The 26,178-nt window shown below is 37.5% G+C and overlaps 1 protein-coding gene across 1 annotated transcript in view; it reads left to right on the top strand.

The window, feature by feature from the left end:
* The first annotated feature begins 11,415 nt into the window (after nucleotides 1–11,415).
* LOC109034242 (neuropeptide CCHamide 1) overlaps nucleotides 11,416–26,178 on the top strand; it is a 40,219-nt gene continuing 25,456 nt past the window's right edge. Inside the window, exons 1-2 of the mRNA XM_019047280.2 lie at nucleotides 11,416–11,546; nucleotides 24,513–24,548. Coding sequence (XP_018902825.2) covers nucleotides 11,483–11,546; nucleotides 24,513–24,548 — 100 coding nt within the window. The 5' untranslated portion in view covers nucleotides 11,416–11,482. The remainder of the gene's footprint in view (nucleotides 11,547–24,512; nucleotides 24,549–26,178) is intronic.

A 26,178-nucleotide genomic window follows, 5' to 3' on the forward strand; every position in this document is an offset into this window, starting at 1 on the left:
TCAAAAAAAGCTCTTAAGTTGAGGTCAAAATGGAGGGGATATCCCACGCTATCCTGAGAGTCCACCTACATCAAGGCGAACTCTCCATGCAAAGATAGGAAGCAAATACATTAGCAGGGTTGCCGTGTTTTCAGTTTTAGAGTCCCCAAATAAAGTGGCAGCCCTGTCAATGTATTTGCTCCCTATCCTTGCATATAGAGTTTGTCTTGAAGTAGAGGTGGATTCTCGGGATAGTGTGGGACATCCCCTCAATTTTGGCCTCAACTTGAGAGATTTTTTTGAGCTTGGGAGTTGATTTCAGGGTCATTCCACGCCTAGGTAGTCCGGGGGGTATTTTTTTTACCCCTCCAAATGACCCAACGATATTTATTATTGGACTCCTTAATACCCCTAGTTTTTGGAAATATATGTGGTTTACCTCCGTTTTGTTTTTTTCTCGCAATTTTTACGTGTTTTGTAACCCCGTTGCTTAGCTTTATCCTACTGTAAAAAGAGTGACAGTTTGGTAGCAATATTTTCTGGTATTCCCACCAAAACCAAGTTTCAGTTTATGTTTGCAGTTGTCAAGAAACTGATTCAATGTGCTCCTGCAAAGTTTCAATTTTTAAAAGTAATTACTGTGTATTATACGTAACTTTTAAAACTTAGTGTACTGACTGTCACACCCGTTACACAAAACATGGGTTTTTTAATGTAACTATTTTTTTTCATGTCCTTTTGAGATGCCAATTTTTTCCGTACGTCTTCAAGTCAAGCACAGCTTTGGAGTATTTTTTCCAAATTTTTATCTCAACAATTGATGGGCAAAAATGCGTAACGGGTGTGACCAATGAGAAGAGGCTTCAATTATGCAGATGCCTCACATCTCACCATTTTTTCTATGGTTATCACAAGAAATACACTCATATGCATAATTAGAGGTTATGTATACATGTAATAAGAGAGAGATAGCCAACTTTTTTGCCATATTTCAGTATTTAAAGTGAATACACCTTATCTCAAAAGGACTTCAAATAGAACTCGTTGAACTCTCTCCGATTTGATTGCAATATTTTCACTTTACTATAGGCCCAGACCTACCGTGCCAGGGTTTTTGTTTTTGGTTAATTTGGGCCATGCGAGGTCCAAGACCGCGGGGACGAAAGGGCAATCCTGAGTTACCCGAAGAAAAGCCCTGGGACGGTAGGTCTGGGCCACCCTGTAGAAAAATGTAGTTTTGGCATGTTCTACATTAAAATGCGTCATATTGCAGATTGATTTACTGCTTAGGACTGCCTACAATAAGAGTATGAGAAGAAAAGTAAGTTTTTTAACTTTTAAACTCTCTCAAAAATGATGGACCTCAGAGAGACAATCTGTCACACCCGTTACGTCACACCCGTTACGCAAACTTTCCCATTTTTCAAGGAAAGAAAAACAGATAATTGAAAACGGATCATCGGCGGTTGAAGCAAAAACCCTTGGCTTCATCATATAATTTAATCAGATTTTTACATTCATAAAATTCGCTGAGTTTCCACTTTACACTCACTGAGGAAAAACTCACTTCCAAAATCGGTCACACCCGTTACGCATGCCTTTTAATTTTTTCTGAGGAATGGAACGAAGTAAAGCAATTTCTGATAAACTGAAATGATCTATAAAAAAAGTTATTTCTGCTGCTGCAGATCATTTTTTTTATTAAACCCCAAGTAAGAGTTCAAAATCTTGTTTAAAGTTAAACTAGGGGCTTATTGGGCTGCTTCGCAGCCCCTTATTTTTCATGTACACCTTTCCCTTTCACATGTCTTTTTTTTTTTTTTTTTTATTTACTTTCATTTAATTTTCTGGTTTGTCTTTGAATTGGTCCTAATTTTTTCTTTGAAGTAATAAATATAACACTTTTTTTCAAAAATTGTAAGTTTATTTTGTAAACTTTAAATTAAAATTATTTTTAAACCTTCATGCAAACTTCTTTTTAAGCTTTTACCTTTGTTTTCAAACTAAGTTTTAAGTATCGGTTTTTTTTATCTTCTAAATACCTTACTTTGTTTTCCTTTTAATTGTTGCTTCTTCTTTTTCGATTTCTGCCCTGCTATTTTCCAATTTTTCCTTCAACTCTTCTCTTTTTCGTTCCTCCTTTTTTTCTTTTCTTTTTTTTCTTCTTTTTCTTCTTCATTGTCTGCTCCCTTTTTTTCTTCTTTATTTTCTGTTCTATCTTTATCTTCATCCAATTCTTCCGCTTTTTATTCTTCTTCTCTTTGTTCCTGTTCTTTCTTCTTTCCGTTTTCCGTATTTTCTGTTTCAGAAGTTTTTTTACTTTTTCCAGTTTAAAATTAGACGTTTAAAAATTATTATTCTTTTAAAAAAATCATAACTGACGAAGTTCATATACTAATTTAAAGAAAAAAAAAAATCAGAAGAAAAAGGATGAAAAGAAAATGGAAATTAGTTATAAACATATTAATACACATTGAAAAGAAAATAACTAATAGCGTGAAACAATAAACATATTAATACACATTGAAAAGGAAATATAACTAACAGCGTGAAACGTTCTGATTGGAAATGAGAAAAAAAAATTGGAGGTTATTGAGATAATATGACAAAGAGTAAAAAAAACGCGGGAAAAGAAACATGTAAGTTGATGGCAGTTGAGTGTTGGAGGTAACATCATTTAATGATGATTGTTGAATGAAAACAGCTGATAAAAAGACAGCAAATAGTAAAGTAAGATGCGTAGCAACAAAACTTTTCCGAAAAACAGAAAACAAAAAACCCCTACTTCCCCTCATCCAATTTATGAGTTTTTAGGGATTTAAAAATCGGGGACAAACCCCAGAAAATAATTTATAGTTTTCCCGAAGCATTGAGAACAACACCTTTCAAATGAACCAACGCCCCTCGCAACCAGTACAGTGGTTAATTCACAATTTCATTCTATTTTTCAATTTAGATATTAAGATTGTTGTCACACCCGTTACAATGGAATGACCCTTCAGAGAAAACCAGTGGCACCATCGTGTTTCTCGCGAACTTTTTCGGAAGAATCAACAGTCCAATCGCAAATTCCTTACACATGCAACATCTTCATTAGGATCAGAAGCGGACTGGCTCCTCGAAGCGGCCGGGGAGAATTATATTTTCACCGAAAACATACAAGATTGCAAAATCTCTACAATCTTGTGCTGCCGTGCTAGGGAAAAACGGCAGTGTGCTCCTAGGATTGCAAGCTTTCGGTATGCTCTGTTCGGAAATTGTGTAAACCGGCGTATGTTCGACACCAAGAAAATACGATTTTCAACGACTTGAAGTATGTATGAAGAATTGCATGAAGTATCCTGCAGACTTGTAAGGCGCTATACTATCCGCCGCGCACATCGTGCTGTACGCGCAATGCATGAGGTATCCTGCGCTCTTGGAAGGCGCCACTATGCGCGCCAGCCGGCAGCCGCGAGCCGGCCGCACTGTGTTTGATATGATTATTCAAACTTGGGGTATCAGAGATTTTAAACCTATGATAATGAAGTTTTTCTACTGTTTGTTGGAAATATCGTCATTTCAAATGATAAAACATTACTCGCAACTAATTTTCTTCTTTTTTTTACCAAGTTATAAATAATTTTAACCACCATCGTGTTCCTCGCGAACTATCGCGTCAGAATATATTGTCAAATCGCAAATTCTTCACATTTGCAACATCTCTATTTAGAAGCAAGGATATCCATGTTTACTCAGTTTTTCTAGCAGTATCATTTTAAAGATGAAATTCAAAAAAATTGAGATACCTGCAAATTCTCTATTACCCCTTGAAATTAAATTTTTAACGAAATTAACATCCAAATTTGAAATCTTAAAAATTAGAAATAAAACTCAGTTTTCCCAGCAGTACCATTTTAAATATGAAATTCACAAATTTTGCACTGGACAAAAACACATTGGATGTAGAGTCCAGACTCTTAAAAACATCGACAAGAAAAAATACTCTTGATTCAATCAGATTTAAGCTTAAATCAAGAATCAAGCCTCTTAATTTGAACGGATTTCCTTTTGATTTAAGCTTCAATCTGATTGAATCAGGAGTCTTTTTTCTTGTCAATGTTTTCAAGAGTCTGGACTCCAGATCCAACGTGTTTTTTCCCCCCAGTGTGAGACCCGTGCCAATTCTGTATTACCCTTTGAAATTAAATTTTCAACGAAATTATCATAAAAATTTGAAATTTCAGCAACAAATTTCAGGTGTCAGCTCTTCTTTTATCTCGTTCCGTTGTGCGACGTCTCCCTGAAAGGCCTGATCACCACCCACGTGAGGCGCGTTAATCCGGTGGGCGGCGAAGGACTTGCTCCGGGGACAAAGCGGGGGAATGAGTCTCGATTCGTTTCATCCCTTTCATTTGTGACTCCCTTTCCAATCACAACTCTTTTTAATTAGCCTCTCGTTTTGATTTGCTCACATTGTGACCGCGCGCCGATGGACCATCATCCGCTAATTCTGACCTCGCCGCAAATTGAAAGACTATCACAATGCTTTTTTTTTGTCCTCCGCTTCTTTCAGAGATAATTGAGGTCGCCCCGAGGGCAAACCCACAGAAGTGCGTGCTGCTGCCCACCAGCTGACCTGCGATCAACCCGACCTGATATGACAAAAAATCTGCCGTTCGAAGTAAGAACGCTGTATTTCCATTTAACACCTTTTCAATTTGTTTCCGATACAATGCTGTTTTTCGAAAAACCTAACAAATATTCATCCTTCGTTCTTTCAATACAACTCCGCCACAATATTAGAAACTAAAAATTAAAAAATGAAGCCTTGTGGCAATTGTATTTACTTGTAATAGAGCAGTACGTGCTGGAGAAAAGGGAACGAATTTGAGTGGAGTCACAAAGTTTTTGCTATGGACGGCAGAAATGGTCCCCGATTTGAGACGTACCTGGATTGGTTTAAATAGAGATGTTGCATGTGTGAGGAATTTGCGCTTTGACTGTTGATTCTTATGTAAAAGTTCGCGAGAAACACGATGGCGCCACTGGTTTTCTCTGAAATCAACTTCCAAACTCAAAAAAAGCTCTCAAAGTGAGGCCAAAATGGAGGGGATATCCCACGCTATCCTGAGAGTCCACCTATACATCAAGACAAAGTCTCCATGCAAAGATAGGGAGCAAATACATTAGCAGGGTTGCCGTGTTTTCAGTTTTGGAGTCCCCGAATGAAGTGGCAACCCTGCTAATGTATTTGCTCCCTATCTTTGCATGGAGACTTTGTCTTGATGTATAGGTGGACTCTCAGGATAGCGTGGGATATCCCCTCCATTTTGGCCTCACTTTGAGAGCTTTTTTTTGAGCTTGGGAGTTAATTTCAGAGAGAACCAGTGGCACTATCGTATTTGTCGCGAACTTTTACATGAAAATCAGTAGTCAAATCGCAAATTTCTCACACATGCAACATCTCCATTCTTCTGTCATGCTAAGTGAGAACGTCGTATGAGCCATGAGGCGTTGCAAAATTTCCTTGGACAAAAGACCAATTTCCGAAAAATCGGTGGATATTCCTCTCTCAATTTTTCAGAGAATTTGCTGCGTAATTTAATCTACAGTATCTGGAAATTTCAAAGAAAAATATTCACAATTTTCCTCAAAAATGAATATTTTCTGATATGAAATTTGGCAGCGCTCGAATGTTCATACGCCGTTCTTCATTAGTACTGCAGTCTTCCAGATGTTACAAGCAAATTGATGGCCAAAGTGCAAAACCACGTATCTTCGTTTTTGATGTTGCAGACTTCTTGTTATACTTCATGGTTTCCTTGAAAAACTAGTCAACGCAATTCATTGGAAACTTCCTTAGTTTTTCTTCTCCATCAGCAGAATATTCCGTACAAATTTCAAGCATTAAAGTTGGCTTGTTCCTTCTCGAAAAACTATATTAGGAGCGGAAATTTTAAAACACCGCAATGAAGATACGTGGTTTCGTACTTAAACCATCGGAATTCAGCATCGGAATAAAATTGGACAGGATCTGCAATGAGGGATTACTATTTTTGGCTTAGTCTAGAAAAAAATCTAGTTACTCACCGAACGCACAAACAACGTCGCTGAGTCGTTCCACCATTAATGCAGAGAGGAACTCAGCGACAGTAGCTATTGCCAAATTTAACCTGGTAATTTAATTTTTTTTACCAGAGAACGTTTATGTGGATTTTTTTTATTTTTAGGGAATTTGCTTCTTGTGACGCAGAAAATTCACTGAAATTTGCACACAAATTCTTACAACCGTTTTCATAAAAAAAAAATCGAATTGCTCAATTAAATGGCGATAGCTGGTGTGGCTTGGCTCCTTTCTGCTTAACGCTGTCCAAATTGGACGTATTTTTGTCAAACGGAACTATGCGCATTAAGATATGAGCTCTGAGACCCATAAGAATACATGCATAACAAGGCTCACGTCATAATGCACATAGTTCCGTTTCACAGAAATACGTCCAATTACCAGACGTTCTTGCTCTTCTTCTTTGATTTCAATCTCAGATTCCAAGTTTCAAAAATTCGTCCAATTTTTCAATTCCTTCAATGAAACAAGAGGCGTCGACTAAAAATAAGAACGAACTCAACAAAAACAGTAACGGCATTGATTGCACTAGGAAGGAGAAACCTCTCTTAAATCGAAGTGCAAATTTCCGCCGGGTTATTTCCGGATTGGAGATGAAGCTGGCTGAATAACGCCGACGGAAAATTGACGGAGGAGCGCGCACGCTTATTAACGCGAAACTGCGTCTGAGGAGTAAAATATTCAGATTTAATCTTTTTCTCTCACCGCTACGTCGTAAAAAGATTACGGTCAGCTGCAGAGGGCTCCTGGGGACGAATATAGACAGAGGAAGCCGTCGGAGGCATGTTGACGAAGGAATCAAGTATGCGAGGGAGTATGCTATTTGGGCGACTCGAGACTTTGCAGGTGTCTGAAATTTTGTGAATTTCATGTTCAAAATGAAAAAATGTAGCTAATGGACCACTAGACAAGGTACGAATTTCAGCATTCTGATACATGTTTCTTGATCAAAATTTCACGTAAAACACGATCCGCACAACAAAAATTGCCGAAATCAACTCCTTACAAAGATATTTAATGATTCCTGATGCGTGAATTCAAACCACCCGCTCATTAAAACTCAATGCTCTAAGTGATTCAAATGGCGCGCTAAACATTATCATGATAGTCTCTGCGATATAAAAATCTGGCAACCTCAGTCTTAACGCTTTGGCTCAGCTATAGCATTTTCGTTGTGCGGATCATGTTTTACGTGAAATTCTGGTTAAGAAACTTGTATCAGATTGCTTAAATTCGTACTTTGTCTAGTGGTCCATACTGAGCACGAGAATATCCTTAGTTTCTAAATTGAACAATTTGACGTACTTCTGCCAAACGGAACCAGACGCAGGTGAGAAATAAGGAGTGTGCTCGTTAGTTGAGGACCGTAAGGATGAATGAGAATTAAAAAACTTCAGTGACGTCAGCGGCGACGAAGCCGTCTCCGTTGTCGCTCTCCCTCGGCTTTAACTCATGAGCCCTCTCCACGACGCTCTTTTACCGTTTCCACGGCTCATTAGTGCCGCATTCAGTTGGCACATCTCCGTTTGATAGAATGTAAAATCCCGCTTTTACCTCTGGGCTTCCCAGGGTCGCAGGAAAGCCGTTCCCTAGCAGTGCAGTGCGACGAAAATATTGAAACCATTTTGCAACTTAATGAACTAAATTAGTGCAAGTTTACAAACTTGCACTAATTTCACAATGCAATTATTTTTACATCATTCGGTAAGAAATTCCGATTGTGAACAATCAATCAAATGTGTTCCATTTGTGAGAAAGTTAGGCACTTTGCAATGTAAAGAAAAATTGCAAATAATTTTAAATTTCATCGCAATAAATGTCTGTAAGAGGCGCCCCTTCAATCAGTGAATAGACAACATGCACAACAATCCGGCACTTCAGCAATACTTTTACCGCACGTAATTGGAATGGACCGATGGACAAGGTACGAATTGAAGTACGAATTCCAAGACCAGTGAAAGAGAATAAGGTGAATATGAGTAATCAATAAGCTGGACAACATGCCACTCAAATTATGCTCTTCCACTCCAGAAGGAGGAGAAAATAGAGGAAGGTGGAAGGACGTGCCAAGCAACTCGTTAAGCAAACTAGCTGAAGTTTGGAAAACTTGTTTAGGGCATTTCGTCACCCGAAGTTCATCAGCAATTTAGAGGCATGGTCAACAGCTAATTAAGAGAGACTCAGCAGTCAACGAAAAGGTGACGACTATTGCTGCATGTCATATAATTGTCCATCAACAAAATTTGAATCTTTGAAAGTGAAAACTTCCGCTTGTTACCAAGGAGGTAGGGGAGGGATTCAGGTATCTCTTTGTCTTTAATCAAGAAATGCGTCCAGGTTTGCGCGCAAGATGCTCCTGAGTCTGACTAGAAAAAGGAAATACATCGTATGTGCCATTAGTTTCCCCATGCATATAAGAGTTTTTGCGGATGAGCGAGAATTTGCAGTTCCTGATTCATTTAAAAATGCAATTCAGTTTATGAGAGTAAGACAATAGAGAAGTTACGCACATTCCTGATTCGCCTTCAGTTTTTGAGGTAGGCCTTAAGTCCGAATGGATGGTGGCGCATAAGGAACGGCTGCACTAAAGTAACGTAACAACTTGTGCACTGAAATAAGAGAGGAGAAAAATGAGAGCAAAATTTTAAGAGTAACGGTAGGTATCGAATTAAGCACGAGTGACACTCTATTCAAAAATAACTTATTAACACATAGTCAAAATCTATTATAGTCATCTCGCTGCGTGTTTTATCTGAAGCAATAAGCGATGTTTAATTTTTGGTAGATATCGTTCATTTAAGTTGCACCTTCAACTTCATCGCGTAGGCAATAACATATACATATACATAACAATAACCATAAGAGTGAATAGTTATCCGTCCGAGAAACAAACATTTCACAAACTAATTGCGGTAGAATTGTCGGAACCAAATAGTCAAATCAGGCATTTTATCAAATGCCAAGGCAGATACTCAAATTTTCAATGTTTACGAGGTTTTTTATGTTTTCACAAATACCCCTCTAATTTTCAACATTTTGAGACCAAAAATCCGTCAAAGTTTACCTTTTAAAGTCATTTTATTTTCCGTTCAGAAATGCTCCTCATAATTCTTCAACCGCCCTTTATTTTACAAAATGCAGCATGTTTTGAGATAAATTTGCATTCAAGGACTAGAAAAAACGTATTTATAATCGCATGGAATAACAAGCTTTTGAGGGGAATTAATTTCCACATGGTCAGAGAATTATTTTGTCCGCAATCAGCAAAATAATCAGAATAGGAATAATATAGTATAGCGCTGTACAAGTCTGCAGGATACCTCATGCATTGCGCGTATAGCACGGTGCGCGCGGCGGATAGTATAGCAACTTACAAGTCTGCAGGATACTTCATGCATTGCGCGTATACCTCGGGGCGCGCTCAAGTCATTTAAAAGTCGTATTTTCTTGGTGTCGGCCATCATACCCCGGTTTACACAATTTCCGAACAGAGCACACCGCATCCAAGAAATGGCCTTTCTGCACCAAACGCCTTAATTTTGGAAACCTCCTCAGTTTGGAGATTTTAAATGTGTCAATCAAGTTCCACAATTCCACATTGATAAAGAAACATTATCCTTTGATGAAGCATATCATCGTGGCGTTTCATTTCTTACGCTGACCGATGGTCCATTCAATGACGTCATCCTTCACCTACGTGGACAAACATCATTGTACATTGTAGCGGGCGGCGAGGCGAGGGTAAGCAGGGGCAACTTTTGCTTTTGGTTATGACGTCATGGATGACGGATAACCAGTCAACGTAATTTCTTGAAAACCTCGTCGGCTCTTAATCTCTCTTAGCTAAATATTCTGTATAAATCTCAAGCTATAGAGTTGACTTGTTATATCAAAGAATTATACTGCCATGCTAAGGAAGAAAGTCGTATGAAAATTCGAGAGTTGCCAAATTTCCCTCGATAAAATATGTATTTTTGATGACATTCATTCACATTTTTCCTCGAAATTTTCAGATATTTTAGATTGAATTGCGAACAAAATTGTCTGAACATTTTTGGAGAAAATATTCATAAATTTCCCAGTTATTTTGGGCTTTATCGAAGGAAACTTGGCACCGTTTGATGGCTCATACGGCTTTTTTTCAGCACGGCAGTATATAGCAACTAAAATTTTGAAACACTGCAATGGAGATACACAAAAAAAATTGGAGTGCTGAATTAATAATTAAATTATTAAAAAAATATATCCCACATGTTTCAAATGTACATTTCACAGTACAGGAAAGCTAATGTAGCGATGAGGGTGGTTAAATCAGCATTTTTCATTATAAAACCTACATTGAAACACGTTGGATACTTTTTTAACTACAAAATTGTTTGATCAACAATTTCATTTTTTCACATGGTTTCGCACTTTGGCCATGAATATCGTCTTGCTGTCTCGTTTCCTACTCTGACCAATGCTTCCCTACTGAGGAATAACGTTGTAAGAGCCCCAGGCGTTGCCAAATCTCCTTCGACAAATCATGAATTTTCCGGAAAATTTTTAAATATTGCTCCTCCAATTTTACAGAGGATTTTGTTCGTAATTTGATCTAAAAAATCTAAAAATTGCAGGAAAAAATACTCAAAACTTTCTCCTAAATTAAATATTTTCTGAGAGGAAATTTGACAACGTTTGAATGTTCATACGGCGATCCTCCGTAGCACGGCAGAATGGTCCATCCAATGACGTCACCCGTTACCGACGTCGACAAACACTCATTGTACATTGTAAAGGGCACAACGGCGATGGTTATATTCAACATTTTCTCCTAAATTAAATACTTTCTGAGAGGAAATTTGGCAAGGTTCGAATGTTCATACGACGTTCTTCCGTACTGCCGTGCTAAGGAAGGACGCCGTATGAACATTCGAGAGTTGCCAAATTTCCTCCGATAAAATGTTTATTTTTGAGGAGAGTTATCAGCATTTTTCCTTGAAATTTTTGGACTAGTCGGATCAAATTGCGAACGAAATTCTCTGAAAAATTAGAGGAAAGACGTTTACAAATATTCCCGAAAATTCTTGATTTACCAAAAGAAATTTGGCAACGCCTGAAGGTTCATACGTCGGTTTTCCGTAGCACGGCAGAATGGTCCATTCAATGACGTCACCCTATACCGACGTGGACAAACACTCATAGTACATTGTAGCGGGCACAACGGCGAGGGTGAGTAGGGGCAACTGTTGCTCTCGGTTATGACGTCACGGATGACGGCGCCGCGGGGCGGGGGGCGGGGGTGGGGGTGCGTGGGGCCGCTTTGAGCCCCGTCCCGCGTGTGCGTTGGGAGTTATAGTCATAACGCGCTGCGGAGCCCGACACGGCACTTTTCCCGGCGACTCCGGACGGCGCATCATGTCCCTGCTCCAAGTGCTCTACCTCCTCGTCCTCGCATCCGCCTGCATTGCCGCCGTTTCAGGTAAACTTAATTACATTTAATTAATGTAAAATACACACAAAATTAATCAAATCATCATTTAAAGACCGTAAATTATTCTAGTCATAAGGTGGATACTTAGAGATCGAGATAGCGTCAAGACTCTGATAGTTGACTCAGACCCCATGAGTTACTTAATTACATTTAAATCATGTAAAATCCACAAAAAATTAATAACTTTATCAATAAATTATGTAATTATAAGGTGGATACTTAGAGATCGAGATCGCATCAGGACTTAATTAACCTTTAATTAATTTAATTAACTTAAGAAACCACACGAGTTAATTAATTACATGTAAATCATAATCATGTAAAATCCACAAACAATTAATAAACTTATCAATAAACGCTCAGAAATTATATTAGTTATAAGATGGATACTTAGAGATCGAGATAGTTCCAAGACTCTGATAGTTAACTTTCTACCCCACGAGTTAATTAATTACATTTAATCATGGAAAATCCACAAAAAATTAATAAACTTATCAATAAAGGCTCGGACATTATATTAGTTATAAGGTAGGTACTTAGAGATCGAGATCGCATCAGGACTCAGATCGTTACTCTCTACCCCATGAGTTAATTAATTAAATTTAAATCATGGAAAATCCACAAAAAATTAATACCTTTATAATAAAGGCTCGAAAATTACATTAGTTATAAGGTAGATACATAGAGATCGAGATAGCATCAGCTCTGATAGTTAACTCTCCACCCCATGAGTAATTAATTACATTTAAATCATGGAAAATCCACAAAATATTAAATAAACTTATCAATAAAGGCTCAGAGACTATGTTAGTTATTGGGCGGATACATAGAGATCGAGATCGCATCAAGACTCTGATAGTTAACTCTCTACCGTTCGAGTTAATTGTGAGTTTCGAATTCTGAGAGACACAAATCCATGTTTTAGTGTTTGTGAAAGCATAGAGTCTCTAATTTCTCCCGTAACAAGTCAAAATTTTGGTAATCACAACTTAAAAAAAAAAAAAAAAAAAAAAAAAAAAAAAAAAAATGATACTAATTTCCAACGTTATGCCGCAGAAAGATAGGTCAATAAATGATTACTAAGTAGAAAGTAAAAAAAAAAATCATTTAAATTATATACAATCCCCAAAAATCAATCAACTCATCAATTAAAGATCAGAAATTATAATAGTTTAAGGCGAATATTTAGAGATGGAGATCGCACCAGACTCTGATAGTTCACTCTCTACACCGTGAATTGAGTTCTGAATTCTGCATGAGGAACACAAATCTATGTTGTAGTATTCGTAAAAATATAGTGTCTCAAATTTCTCTCTGAAAATGTCAAAATGTTGGTAACGACTCTTTCATAAAAAAAAATAAAAAAATATTGATAAAACTTTAGAGCATTATGCCGTGAGCTGTAAAGGGATAGGTCAATTCTAGATCACGAAGTAGTAGTAGACTACTACTTACAGATCAAGATTGAATCAAGCCTTTGACAGTTGATTCTTTTCTCCATTAATTGGATCGCATTTAGCAAAAAGGAACCAGCGCAATTACAGCGTTTTCAAAATCGTACAACTTATTCTTTTCTTTTAAAGATACTTCATATGTGTACGGTATCAAAATTTACACAATTATTCTCCTTTCAAATTAACAATTTTTCGATGGGAATAAAGAACTTTTTGCGATTCTGGGATATTTTTTTACATAATTATGAAGAAGCAACATTTTTACAACACTGTAATCACGCTGGTTCCTTTTTGCTAAATGCGATCCAATTAATCTTGGGTTCCTGATTCTAAATAAAGAAACTAATCTGCAAATAATTAGGAATTACTTTGATTTCGATGAGGATACTTAGAGATCGAGATGGGATCAAGTTTTTGATAGTTGACTCTCTACTTCATGATTTAATTTTAGGTTTCGGATCTAAGAGACATATTAAAAATTTTGGAGTGAAATTATGGAGTCCATAAAGCGCCCAAAACCCCGAGTGATATGAATGCAGAACTGAATTTTTCTCCTTATGGAGTGACTTACACTATTAAGGAGCGAAATCTACTTCTTATGCGGAGTGTTATACGCTTTTATGGTGCTCATTTCATTTCGAATTCATATCACTCAGGGTTGTAGGGCGCTAATATAGACTTCGGCACCGGATTCCACTCCTCGATTTTTAAAAGGGTATGATTTAGTTTTTGTAAAAACTTTGAGTCCTAAATTTCTCCCTTTTTTAAAAAGCACTCTTTCAAAAAGGAGAACTTTGATCAAAATTTGCAACATGATGCCACAGAGTAACAGTGTAATTTTTAAAAAATTAAAAAATGTCTCGTTACGAATAAATAACACTATGCTGTGTTAATCATTAAGGTGTTAGGATGAAAACGCATAAATCTAAATGGGAATAATGATAGTGAAAAAAGTTACAATCAAAAATACAAAAATCAACCCCTCTAAGAATTTAACTAATGATATTGACTTTGACTTTTGAAATTTTTGGTTCAACCACACAGTTCCTAAACTGTAATTTCAACTTTAGCTAAAATGTCCTTCATGCCTGAAAATAGCTAAAGTTTTTTTGCGTTACGTAACTTTGTGCCTGAAAAAAAGTAACTTTGTGTCTTTTTAATCCTTCATTTGAATCTTTTGATGTCAGAACCTAACACGTCCACAAAAAAAGGGGTTTTTAATGAAAAACTTATCTTCGAGAGGTATTGTATTGTCTATATGAATAATACAGAGTAGTCCAAAAGGGCCACAAATTTCAGTTTTTTCAGTGCACTTAATGTTGTTATTAAAGTCGGTATTTGCAACAGGCTTTTCCCTTAACCACCAATTAACATTCAAATCTAGGGTTCATTTCTAACTTACTTTTTCAGACGACCGTCATTAGTAAACACCCTGGGAAGTTAAAGAGACCATTTCCATCACGAAAAATTAAACAATTATTTTACCAAACATTTCCTTCCCTTTACCTTTACCCCATTTTTCTTCCTTTTTCTCTCTTTTTACCTTTTCTCCCCTAGTCTCCCTTTCCAAGTAGCATTTTTCAACGGAAAATCGCGATTTGTTGCGATTTTGTCGGCGATGAAATCGCTAAGATCATCAACATCTGAGCGATTATCCTAGATCTTGTTGCAATAAAATTGTGATTTTATCGCCCGGCAATTTATCGCGATAATATCGCAACAAAAATCGCGATATATGGCGATTTAATCTCGATTTTATCGACGAAAATTGATCGCGATTTTATCGAACCAAAAATTGCGATGCATAGCGATTTAATCGCGATAATCAACCGATAAAATCGCTATTAATCGCGATCACTGCTACTTGGGTTTTTCTTCTTTTTATTCTGCTTTTCTTCCTTTTGTTCCCTCCTTTTTGTTTTAATACAAATTTCGCCCAATGTTTTTCTTAACCGACTCAAAATATAATGGTTGGAGTATTCATCTCATCAGCCAAAATATGAAATTATCCCTTCAGCGATAGGTTCCGGACGAAGTTATCCAAATTCGCAACGCCTTAGTATCGAATCAAGGCTTCAAAAACCTTAATCCGATTTGTGTAATCCGCGATCCCGCACAGCGGAATGGTGTACCGAAAAAGATACCTATTAAGTCCACGGGCCAATTTAGGTTCTCCCGTCAACATCTTGTGGACGAAAAGGGTGCGAAACGAGGGGGAAAACTGTGGGAAGCTGGCGTGGCCGATTATCTGCGACCCGCTGCGAACACCCTGAGAGAAATGGCATTCGACCGAGCTAATTTTACCCGGGCGTTGAAATGATCGCGGGGACAGCTGGAAAAAAGGTAGTCGCTGGCTCCGTGAAACTGCGTTCTTCCTTGTTGGCTTTTTTAAAAGAGAAAAATGTCCCATTAGTGACGCAGCGGGCTTTTTAAAAGTTTCATTAGTGATTTCTCGGACGCCGCACGGAAATATTTTCATAAACCTCAAAGTTTTATTTTTTAATGGGAGACGTTTCTAGTCCCAATTTTTCCCGCACTGGAAAAAATTTGTCATAAGACATTATTTTGACCTAAGGCGTCTTCTCTTGTCGACAATTTTTTTTCTTTCTTTTCTTGAAAGTTTAAATCCGTGCGGGGTTAATTTGAATCAGTGAGAACGAAAACACACCAACTCGAAAAAATGAAAATAATCAAGACACACACAAAACTCCACAGTAGTTGAAGAAGTTAGTCCAAGAAAAAGATTTTTGGTGCAGAATGACAAGTACTTGAGGACATAGGTCCAAGTTGGAACAGATGCGCTAACTTCTATGGTCTTAATGAAAATTGAGCATTTTTTAGTTACCGATTAGGTGTACTTTCGTTCTCACTAAGTCATTTAAAGTCAATTTCTTTAAGTTAAAGAAACGGTTGTTTTGTTATCGTTAGGTTCAAATTAAATAAATAATAACAAAACAACGTTTCTTCAACTCAAAAACACCAAATTTTGCTAACAAGAAACGACGTTTTAAGTCAAAATAATATCTAAAGGAAATTTTTTTCAGTGCAAGAAGCTCGATCAGTGAGCGCCATAATTAGTTATATCATGGAGACTTTTTTAGAGGTTTCTGGCGGATTTTTTTACAAGCTATTACTTACTCTCAGAAAAATAGGATGATCGAAAGGACATGAATCCTATAAAATTCCCGTTAAAACTATTAGGAAGTCAAACTCGTTTAAACTCACAAAAATTCCACTTTATGTGATCAAAGTATTATATTTTCATCTGTACTTCTTTAACTCATTTTCCTGAATTGCCTCCGAGCAGGTCGAGTTAGGTCGAGTATAATTTTGCAGAACGATTTTGTGAAGTTTAAAATAATCCCGATTTGTATCTTAAGTTTTGTTGATGTAGTCGTTGATTTTTGAGGTATCACACAACTCAGATTCGAAGTCTTTCCTGAAATCATCGGCTGGATCTCTCCTTTTTTTGGGGTGACCAAGAAGGAGTACCAAAATTCTACTGTTGTTATTACGCTTCTCATTCACACAATGAAATGAATTTGAAATTTTGTGAGTGCTCGTAGGTCAATAAAAGAACTTTTTGGACCACTTAAGAGATGGGCAAGAACCTCTGGAATAAAGAGATGGTGCGAGACTTTTGAATCAACCTGCAGAGCCCAAATTTCCAATTTCTTTTTGGAAAACGCCAGTTTATCATGCAGCATTAACAGTATCGGCTAAAATTTTAACCCAGCCTCATTTGGAATGCGTTCAGCAGAAAGGAACAAAGCCACATCAGCTATTACCGAGTTTAACTGGGTAATTAAATTTTTTACGAGAGAGCGTTTGTTCGGATTTCTTTGAAAATTTTAAGGAATTTGCTTCGTACCATGGAGAATTTTCTTTATAATTTGCATGAAAATCCGCACAACCGTTTTCATGTAAAAAATTAAATTGCCCAATTAAATTTGGCAATAGCTGATGTGGCTTGGTTCCTTTCTGTTTAACGCGGTCCAAATGTAACTAGGCAATTAATTTTCTACAACAGAACGTTTGTGCGGATTCTTTCGGAAATTTTAAGGAATTTGCTTTGTACTATGCAGAAAAGTCACTAAAATTTGCACAAAAATCCGCACAACCGTTTCACGTAAGAAATTAAATTGTCCAATTAAATCTGGCAATAGCTGATGTGACTTGGCTCCTTTCTGCTTAACGCGGTCCATTTCTATAAGAACATAACACAAGAGCCGAAGAATTTCAAAACAGCGCGATCGAGATTAATCAATCCCAGCGCCGCACACTAGATCGAGTCAATCGGAGAAGTCGGACAAAATCCTAAAAATCTGAAAGCTTACACAAGCCCACAAACAAAACAAGACATACTTCTATTAGGTATCAAATTATTAATCAATTATTTAAAGTCCAACCCATAATCCTAAACCACCTAATCAGGTAAATTAATATAACCTTTATATACTTCAATAGATAAGAGATTTAAAATTATCTATAGTTGAAATATGAATCCAATAGCTTTAATTAGCTTACATATCTCTAGAAGTAATTCTTACAATTAATAAGTAAATCTAAGTAGTTCTTAGTACTTCTTAGAAGTAATTTTTTTCGGAAATAAGAAGCAAAAAAGTTAAAGAGTGGTTTCATTGGTTTTCTTGTGAAATTTCCTTTCGGAGACACTCCTTGAAATTGAATTCGTGACAAAATAAACATCTGAAGCTTAAATTTTAGCCACAAATTTGATGTCCGACCTCTTCTATCAGCTCGTCCCACTGTGCGCCGGCGATCGGAAACCAAACTCCTTCCGCGCCTCAACTCGGGAAACGATGCGGGCAATTTGGACGTACTTCTGCCAAACGGAACTAAGTGCACTAAGACATGATCCCTGAGACTCATAAGACTCTATGCAAAATAAGGCTCACGTCATGATGTACATAGTTCCGTTTGGCAGGAATACGTTCATTTGAGAAAGTTACGGGGCTTTAAGTATGTTGAGCCCGAAAAATAAACATGAAAAAGTTCAGGGAAGCAATTACTTACTGCCGGGGTTTATTTTATTGATTGAGACCCCTTTGTAAATCGAGCGGCCGCCTCGCGCGTTATCTCGCGGGGCAGAGACTCACAGACTTCGCACCCAGTGCAACAATAAGCGCGACACCCACGCTCCACCCCCCACCCACCCCCGCGAACTAGGCCCAAAAGTTCGAGGAGGTGGCTCAAGTTTTTTCGCGTTCCGATTTACATATTGTCGCTCCCCTTTGACGTAAGAGCGTGTTTCTATTCGAACGTGAGCCCTGGTTTACGTTTGAATCCATGCTATCGGAGGCTCATGTGGAAATCAAGATACGTTCTTACGCCGCACAGTGGATTGAGTCAATCAGAGAGATCGGACAGACATTTTTTTACTAAAACTGCAACTTTTGATGTTTACATTGTCACATTTTAAAGAAGGGGTGCTTTCAGAAGAAAATGTTAAGAGAAAACCGATGAAACCACTTTTTGAACCTGAAAAATTTGTATAAACGGAGTTATAAGCTCTTCAAGTTTCAGAATTTTGTCCGATCTTTCCTATTGACTGGATCCACTGTGCGCCGAAGGAGTGACGATATTCACGGCGTCTTCGCGCACCTCGCGCCAATATCTGGAAATACCCGCCGACTCTATTATTTGGCGGGTTTTTATTGTAGTGCGGAGTGATATTTATTTTACAACGCCTACACTCGGTGGAAAATATTTTGAAGCCTCGCACTTCCTACCAGAGTAATGTGAATTAGACTTTAGGATGTATTACAGTCTAAACAGCTCGTAAGGGTTGACTCGAGGAGTGGTAGGTAAGACCGGCTAGAGCACGGACGTGTCGGTAATTTTGAGGTTAGCCGGCCAGGTTGGCCTAGTGGTTAGCGCGTCTGACTCTAGGTCAATAGGTCCCGGGTTCGAATCCCGGTGGTGGCGACAAATTTTCATGGAACTGACGAGTGGATCTGTAAGCAGAATTCGCTCGGCCTTAATCCGTGAAAATTTGTAAGCCCGAGCATGGATGTCTACCAAACTCCCTGATGTCTTCGGACAATAAATAGTGCCTATAGATGGCTGTAGATTCCTAAAGGAATAAAGCCACTAAACTCTCAATAAAAAAAAAAAAAAAAAAAAAAAAAAAAAAAAAAAAAAAAAAATTGAGGTTAGGTCATGGAGCTTTCAGGGCTAAAAAGGGCAGCCAACTTAAGAAATTATACTATATAAAATAATTTGTCATTGAAATTATGACGACCCGTCGTTTGTACACACTACCAAAAATAGAGTGAAAAATTAAGAGGCCAGCTCTTGATCATTGTTTTAAAAAATTGTGTTTAATTTGTTTTCTAATTTGGCAGAAAGTGCACTAAATGTAAGATGTGGAGAATTTAAGGTTTCAAAATAGTGTTTGATTTATTATAGAACGAATAAAATTTTTTATGATTTTTCGTTTCTTGTTATATTATTGATTTTGGTATTTTTCACCTCGTCGTTGACTTAGTTTTCGCATGAATTTACTCATTTTTGCGGAAGACACTTATTTATTTATACTTTTACTTATTGCATTCGTGGCCATTTTGGTTTGATATTGAAATCTGAAAATTGACAACGGAATTTTTTTAGTGTTTTTCGTGTTTGAGGGTTGGCTGTCTCTTCGGCCCGAGGAGCTCCATATATTTCAACAAAGAGATTTCATTGATCACGCCTTACTCTAATGTATAATCATAAGAGTGAGGTGAAATGCATTTAAAATGCCTGAGGCGCGAAGCGCAATGAAGGGTCGGACCGCAGAGAGGCAGGGGGTGTACTCCCCAGTTAGTTTTGAATTCATACATTGAGGGAACCAAATTAACACAAAATTGTGTGTAAAATCTTGGTCTCCGCAAATAAAAACCAACTTAGGTATCAAAACAATTGTGTGAATTCTGACAGCTTATCGAAATTCTAAGAGGTGTAAACAATCAACAATAATGAGTAGGTATCGAAAGTTATCACCTTTTCGTAGTCAACGTTGAGACAATGTTGCGTCTATTGGCTGTAGGTGTAGGTGGGATTCGATCCATTAGAGTTTCCATTTTAATCGCGGAAAAGCAAGTTAAACGTCTCGTTAGCTAAATTTTCTCAACGCGTCTCTCATCAGTACACATGCACAAGGCGAAAATATCGATGGTTCCCAGATTTGAATTTCACACTTCGGAAAACTAATCGTGGGAGTGTCTCAAATGCTCCTATGCCTCGTTAGGAAAAGTTAGACTACTTAGTGTCAACGTTACTTCAGGTAAATGGATAATACAATAGAGTGGGTAGCTGTAACAGGGGATCAGCAACTCAACCAAATAATCTTCTCTCAGCGAGATGCACCATAAATGTCTTAAATCAACTTCAAAGACTGTCTTAAATAATGTCTTAAGTGAACGTCAAAGCATCCCTCAAAGCCAGCAGCGCAATAATAGTGATACACATTGAAAATACTGAGTGGAGCAATGGAACATTGCAGCTCAACGGATACGATTATTTTAACTCAGCTGTTGATGAGTGGTATAACCATTTATTTCAAGGCGATTTTTTACGTGTGATGAATTTTTTCGGGATTACAGCTGAAAATTCACCTTATAAAGAGTTTTTTTCACACTATGGAAGTCTTCAATATTCTAAGTGTACATGGCATACTTTCTATCCTAATTTTTCTCACCATCTGTATTCTAATTAAACGAAACTAGCTTAGGATCCTAAAAAGTTAAACTCTATAGTCTCATCAATGATTTGAAGCTGACAAAAACCTATCAAGTGAATAATTTGTGAGAGTTATGTGGATTCCTTCCAGGAACTAAGTATTGATATGATAGAAATGAGGACTACGTTTTGACAGAAATCAGTGCACCTCTTTCAACGTCCACCAAATTCCGTGCAGATTATTTTAATTAGAACATTCTCTCAAAGCAAATTTCTTATAGCTTCACTCAATTCAAGTGATGTGTATAGACCCACTTGCAGATTTTGCACTAAATTCCCTAATTCATTGTATACCAATCCTCCTCCTTCCAACCTTCCCCCTCCTCCCTACCCCTCCTCCTCCTTCCTACACCTCCTCCTCCTTTCTACACCTCCTCCTCCTTTCTATCTCTCCTCTTCCTTCCTAATCTCTCATCCTATTTCCTCTTTTCTTCCTCTTAAATCTGTGATGAGAGGACGGTTCATGCTTCCCCTCAAACTTTATCAAAATCAAAATAAATGTTCCTTTTGATTGTAAGCCACGGCCGCCTTTTTTTCACATTTAAAATGTAAAAGATAGGTTTCTTCGATTAAACTTCTTTCGAAAAACGCCCGACTCTAACTTTCAAGAGCTACCATATGGCACCACTAAAGGACCAAAAAGTTTCATATTTTTGGGTAAGAGGCTCCTTTTAGAAACTTAATGACATGCCGGAAAAACACGTTTTTTCAACTGAATTTCAGCTGAATTCATGTTTCTCTCGTTCTCACTATTTTTGTTTCGAAGTTTGACCGTACTTCCGAACGAGGAAATTCGATTAGAGTTAATTTCGAGGATTATCCTTGAATTTTCAAAGCTCATTTAAGGGGTTTGGAGGATGGACGCATTAGTGCAGTTTTTGAAAAGAATTGAAGTATTCATGATTTCCAGTAAAACTAATCCTAGTGCATAGTCTGTGAGAAATTCGCTACCAAATGCCAATTTGTAAGCATCAAAAAGTCAGTTTGTAATTTCTTTCCGCCATTAAAGGATCCATGTAATTTCAAAAATTCAAACACGTATTTCTCGCATTGGCAAAAACTGCACTTATGCGCCTTGTCCTCCAAGCCCCTCATTTTTAATCCTTCCTATTCTAGGAATACCTACATGCCTCTGAAGTTTGGGAAAAAGCATCATAAATAAGCGTACACTTCAAAATATAAGATGATTGTTGATTTTGGGGTCAAATTCAGGAGTTTTACACGGTGGTTTTCCTGGACCAAACAGAGTAAAGGAACCCTAAATAACTGGGAAAACTCTGCTGCAAAAATTGGTCCCAAACGGAAGAGAAGTAAACAATTCGGCTTCCAGCGGGAGGGAAGGTTTTCCGCTTGCCACCCTGGACGATAATAAAGTATACACGTGTTGAGAGAAACTTCAGCCTCTTTTTTTCGGGAAAGTAGAGTAATAACTGTTGATAAGGGCGAGGGTTTTGCTACTCTACACTTCCAGGTAACTCTCTTGAAATCCAGATCAATTTCGCTCATTCAAGCCCTAGTGACTGCATGCAACAAAAATTCTTGCCGCTCTTTTAATGGTTCTTTAGTTTTGAGTATTAAGTGTATTTGGTCACTAAACCGTGTGTCATTTACTTAAAATTCTGAAAGTACCAGGTGAGCAGATTATGTGATGATGAATTGTGTATTTTTGGAGCCAAAATCCTGGAGATCGATCTATCAGAATCAAATCCGTCCAATTTTGAGCGTTTGGTTGTGCGTACACCGCGCTGCAGCACAGTAAAATCACAAAATTTTAAAAAAAATTAAAGGTCTTTGAAAATCATTCAATTTGACATGGAATCACCTTAATATTAACAAAATACACAATATATTTCCCTTTAATACATATCATATTTTTTTTTTTATCAATTTAAATGAGAATAGTTCATGCAGGGAGTGCAAGCATTTCAAAATCATGAGTTGAAAAACGCTGACTCTGCGAGTTTAAATATTATTAGAGTCAAACAGAGTGGAGCGGCATGCTGCCAGCGCGAGAGGCTCACTGGCGCCTACAAACCTAAGTGGATACTTCACGCATTGCGCAATGTTTGAAGTATCCACTTAGGTTTGTAGGCGCCAATGCGCGTTTTGCGCTGACCGCCCGCTCGCCGTGGCGCAGCGCGGCAGTTCAAGCAACTATTTCACAACAGAGGTGTTGCACAGTATAATTCGATATTGAAGGCGTCCCAACACATTAAGAATGACGGGCATCCTTCAAGAAAAACGGAGCTTTCTTCGCAAAAAAAAAAATCAAGATGCTGCGACACAAAAAGAGAGCAAAAAGGACTTTTTAAAAGACGTCTTTTAGAAAAGACGTTTTATCTTTATCTTCTTAGTGCTAAAACTCACCAAGTCCTAGCATCCGTATTCAATAAAGTTTAGCATAAGTTTCAAATTTCATTAGAGAAAAAAGTGACTCGATTTTGGCAGAAATTTTTTGATCATGCCGTCAAGAATATTTTATTTTGAATCGAGAATAATATCGCTGAACGAAAGTGGGTGTCCACTTGATGTAAATGACTTTTCTTTTTATTTGAGAGGAAAATCAAGGGAATCTTTTTTGGAAATTTGAGCATATTTATGCTTGAACTAAGTCATTTTTTCCTCTAATGAAATTCAAAAATCGTGCTAACGTTATTGAGTTCGGATAGTAGGACTTCGTAAGTTTTTCGACTACTGCTTTCTTTTTGTCGTCGTCACTTGATTTAATTTGCAAGGGACCTTTGTGCTTTTGAAAGATGCCATCAATCATGACACGTTAGGGTGCCTTCAATCTTGTATGATACTGTGTAACACCTCCGTGGCAAAATGGCGGCTCGAAGCGCCGCGGCACGCCGGCGCCGTCGTGGAGCTATCGTACACAGGAAAAATCTTGGAGCCTATAGCTGAGGCAAATCAAAAGGTTTATCCGGTTCAGGTATAACGGGATGGGATTTTCTCGAAAGATAATTAAGTCCTGTTGCAACAAAGACGTTTATAGATTTTTAGTGAATATTCCATCACGGAATTGACGCTCCTCAATTTTTACCAAAAACTTCAATTATATATTTTTCTCCGTTGACAAGAAAAAAAAACCAGACCAACAAAAAAAAAAAAAAAAGAAAGAAAAAAAAACAAGCAAACCCTCTTAAAAAAAATTAATTATAAATGAAAATTATTAATTTAAATAATTAAATAATTAATAATTAATTAATAATTAATAATTATAATTATATTATTATTATAGTATAATATTATTAATATTATTATTTTATTATTATTATTATATTATAATTATTATTATTAATTAATAATTATTAATTTTATTTAATTTATTTTTAATTTTTATTTTAATTATTAATTTATTATTTATTTTTTTATTATTTATTATTTATTAATTAATTATAAATTTTCATCCAAAAATGTCGCGAGCAATTGTTGTTTGTATTTACATGTGGACCAGTTAACTTTGAGTCTCAATAATTGGTGTGTGACGGACCAAAACTGCCGAAAAAACGCGTGGACGTAAACTATAGAATAAAACAGGATGGCAAAAAATACTTGGCAAAGTGACAAGATAACCTTACCCTCAGAAAAATGAATTTACGAGTCAAAATTCGTTCATGAGCTAGTAACCCTTTACAGATTGTTTGAGGATTTGATGTAAAGCTCAGAAGTTATGAAGTTTTTCTTCGCATCGGTGAAATTCTGTAGATTATGTAAGTTCCCAGTTTCTGATGAATATCTTTCTTCTGTTTTGCAGGGTCCTGCTTGAACTATGGGCACTCCTGTTGGGGTGGTAAGTAATACGATGTATTTTTTATCAATGTCTGTGATCATTTCATCATTTTATTCTTCTTTTATTTTTAGTCATTACATTTCAAACGACGTCTTCAGTTTAATTTTTTCTCATTGTGATTCAAGTTGAATATCGTCGTCTTCCTAGCAAAGCATCATAAGTGTCATGAGACGCTTCGAAATTTCCACCGCCATTTCATTTTTTTACAGAGAAATTTTTCAACGGAGCTGTCCGGAAATTTCACTGAATTTTCTGTTTGTTGCCGATAAAATTCAGTGAATTTTACAAACCGATTCAACCAACAATTTTAATCTTCTGTAAAAAATAGAAGGCCGGGAAAACTTTTGAAATGTCGCATGGCGCTTGTGATACTTTGGCCGGATGGTGGCGACATGAGAAAGGAGACTAAAAGGCTAATACGGCGACGCAGCGTGGCGCGCGGTGAGACTGATAAAACTCCCTTCAATTTCCTAGCACACCTTCCGCATGTCCTAAGTGCTGGAATAGTTGCTATTTGGCGCCTGTCATAGGGAATTTTGTTTTACTGCTTCCTTTCACATTCTTACAGTTGTAGTAGCACTACCCTATTACGGAAGAGGGTAGTAAATCTATTCTGAGCTGAGCCTCCAACCGTATGAGAGAACGTACTAACCGTCGTCGGGTGGAGGCACTGCCTTCTTTCACGACAAGGTAGAGCGGGCAGTGCTTTGCGATATCGATGATCCGCAATTTAAACCTATGGAAAAGAATCGATAAACATGGTGTTCGCAACGAACACCATAATAATCGATTCTTTAACATAGTTTCAAATGGGGGATATCGATAATCGACCGATCACACCTCGGCACTGCGAGCGGGGTGTGAGAAAGATGCGTGACTAATGGGCCGCCGGAGTTATTCTTACTCAGCACTCTCCCGCGGGGGTGATTTTGATTTGTCACCACTATTTTGCTTCGGTTTTTAGTCAATGATGCGAAAAGGATCACCTGGACATTTCATCCCACGACGAAATCGATAGAGTTTAGCAGGGAGGAACCAACTTTTTGGAAAAAAACCGATGGATAGAGAGTTTCAATTGGACCGTGTTTGGCAGGAAAGAACCAAGTCTTAGGAACTTTTATACGAGGACGAACTATATCAGGAGCACCAATGGAGATGTTGCATGTGTGCGGAATTTGCGATTTGACTGTTGAGTCTCATGTAAAATTTCGCGAGAAACACGATGGTGCTACGGGTTTTCTCTAAAATCAACTCCCAAGCTCAAAAAAAGCTCTCAAGTTGAGGCCAAAATGGAGGAGATATCCCTCGCTATCCCAAGAATCGACCTCTATATCAGGACAAACTCTCCATGCAAAGATAGGGAGCAAATACATTTGCATGGTTGCCGTGTTTTCAGTTTTAGAGTCCCCAAATAAAGTGGTAGCAGTGTCAATGTACTTGCTCCCTATCTTGGTACTAAGGGGCTACGCCCCCTGGCCGCTACGCGGCCCAACCCCCTGAAGGCGCTCCGCGCCATCAATGGGCCGCTTCGCGGCCCTATTTTTACCCTCCTATCAGTGTTAGTTTTATTTTTCCCCTAAAAAATTACGATATGAGATATACTTTAATTTTAAACTTTATACTTAAAATT

The sequence above is a fragment of the Bemisia tabaci genome, chromosome 9 (assembly GCF_918797505.1).
Source record: "Bemisia tabaci chromosome 9, PGI_BMITA_v3".
In the NCBI taxonomy this organism is placed as follows: Eukaryota; Metazoa; Arthropoda; class Insecta; order Hemiptera; family Aleyrodidae; genus Bemisia; species Bemisia tabaci.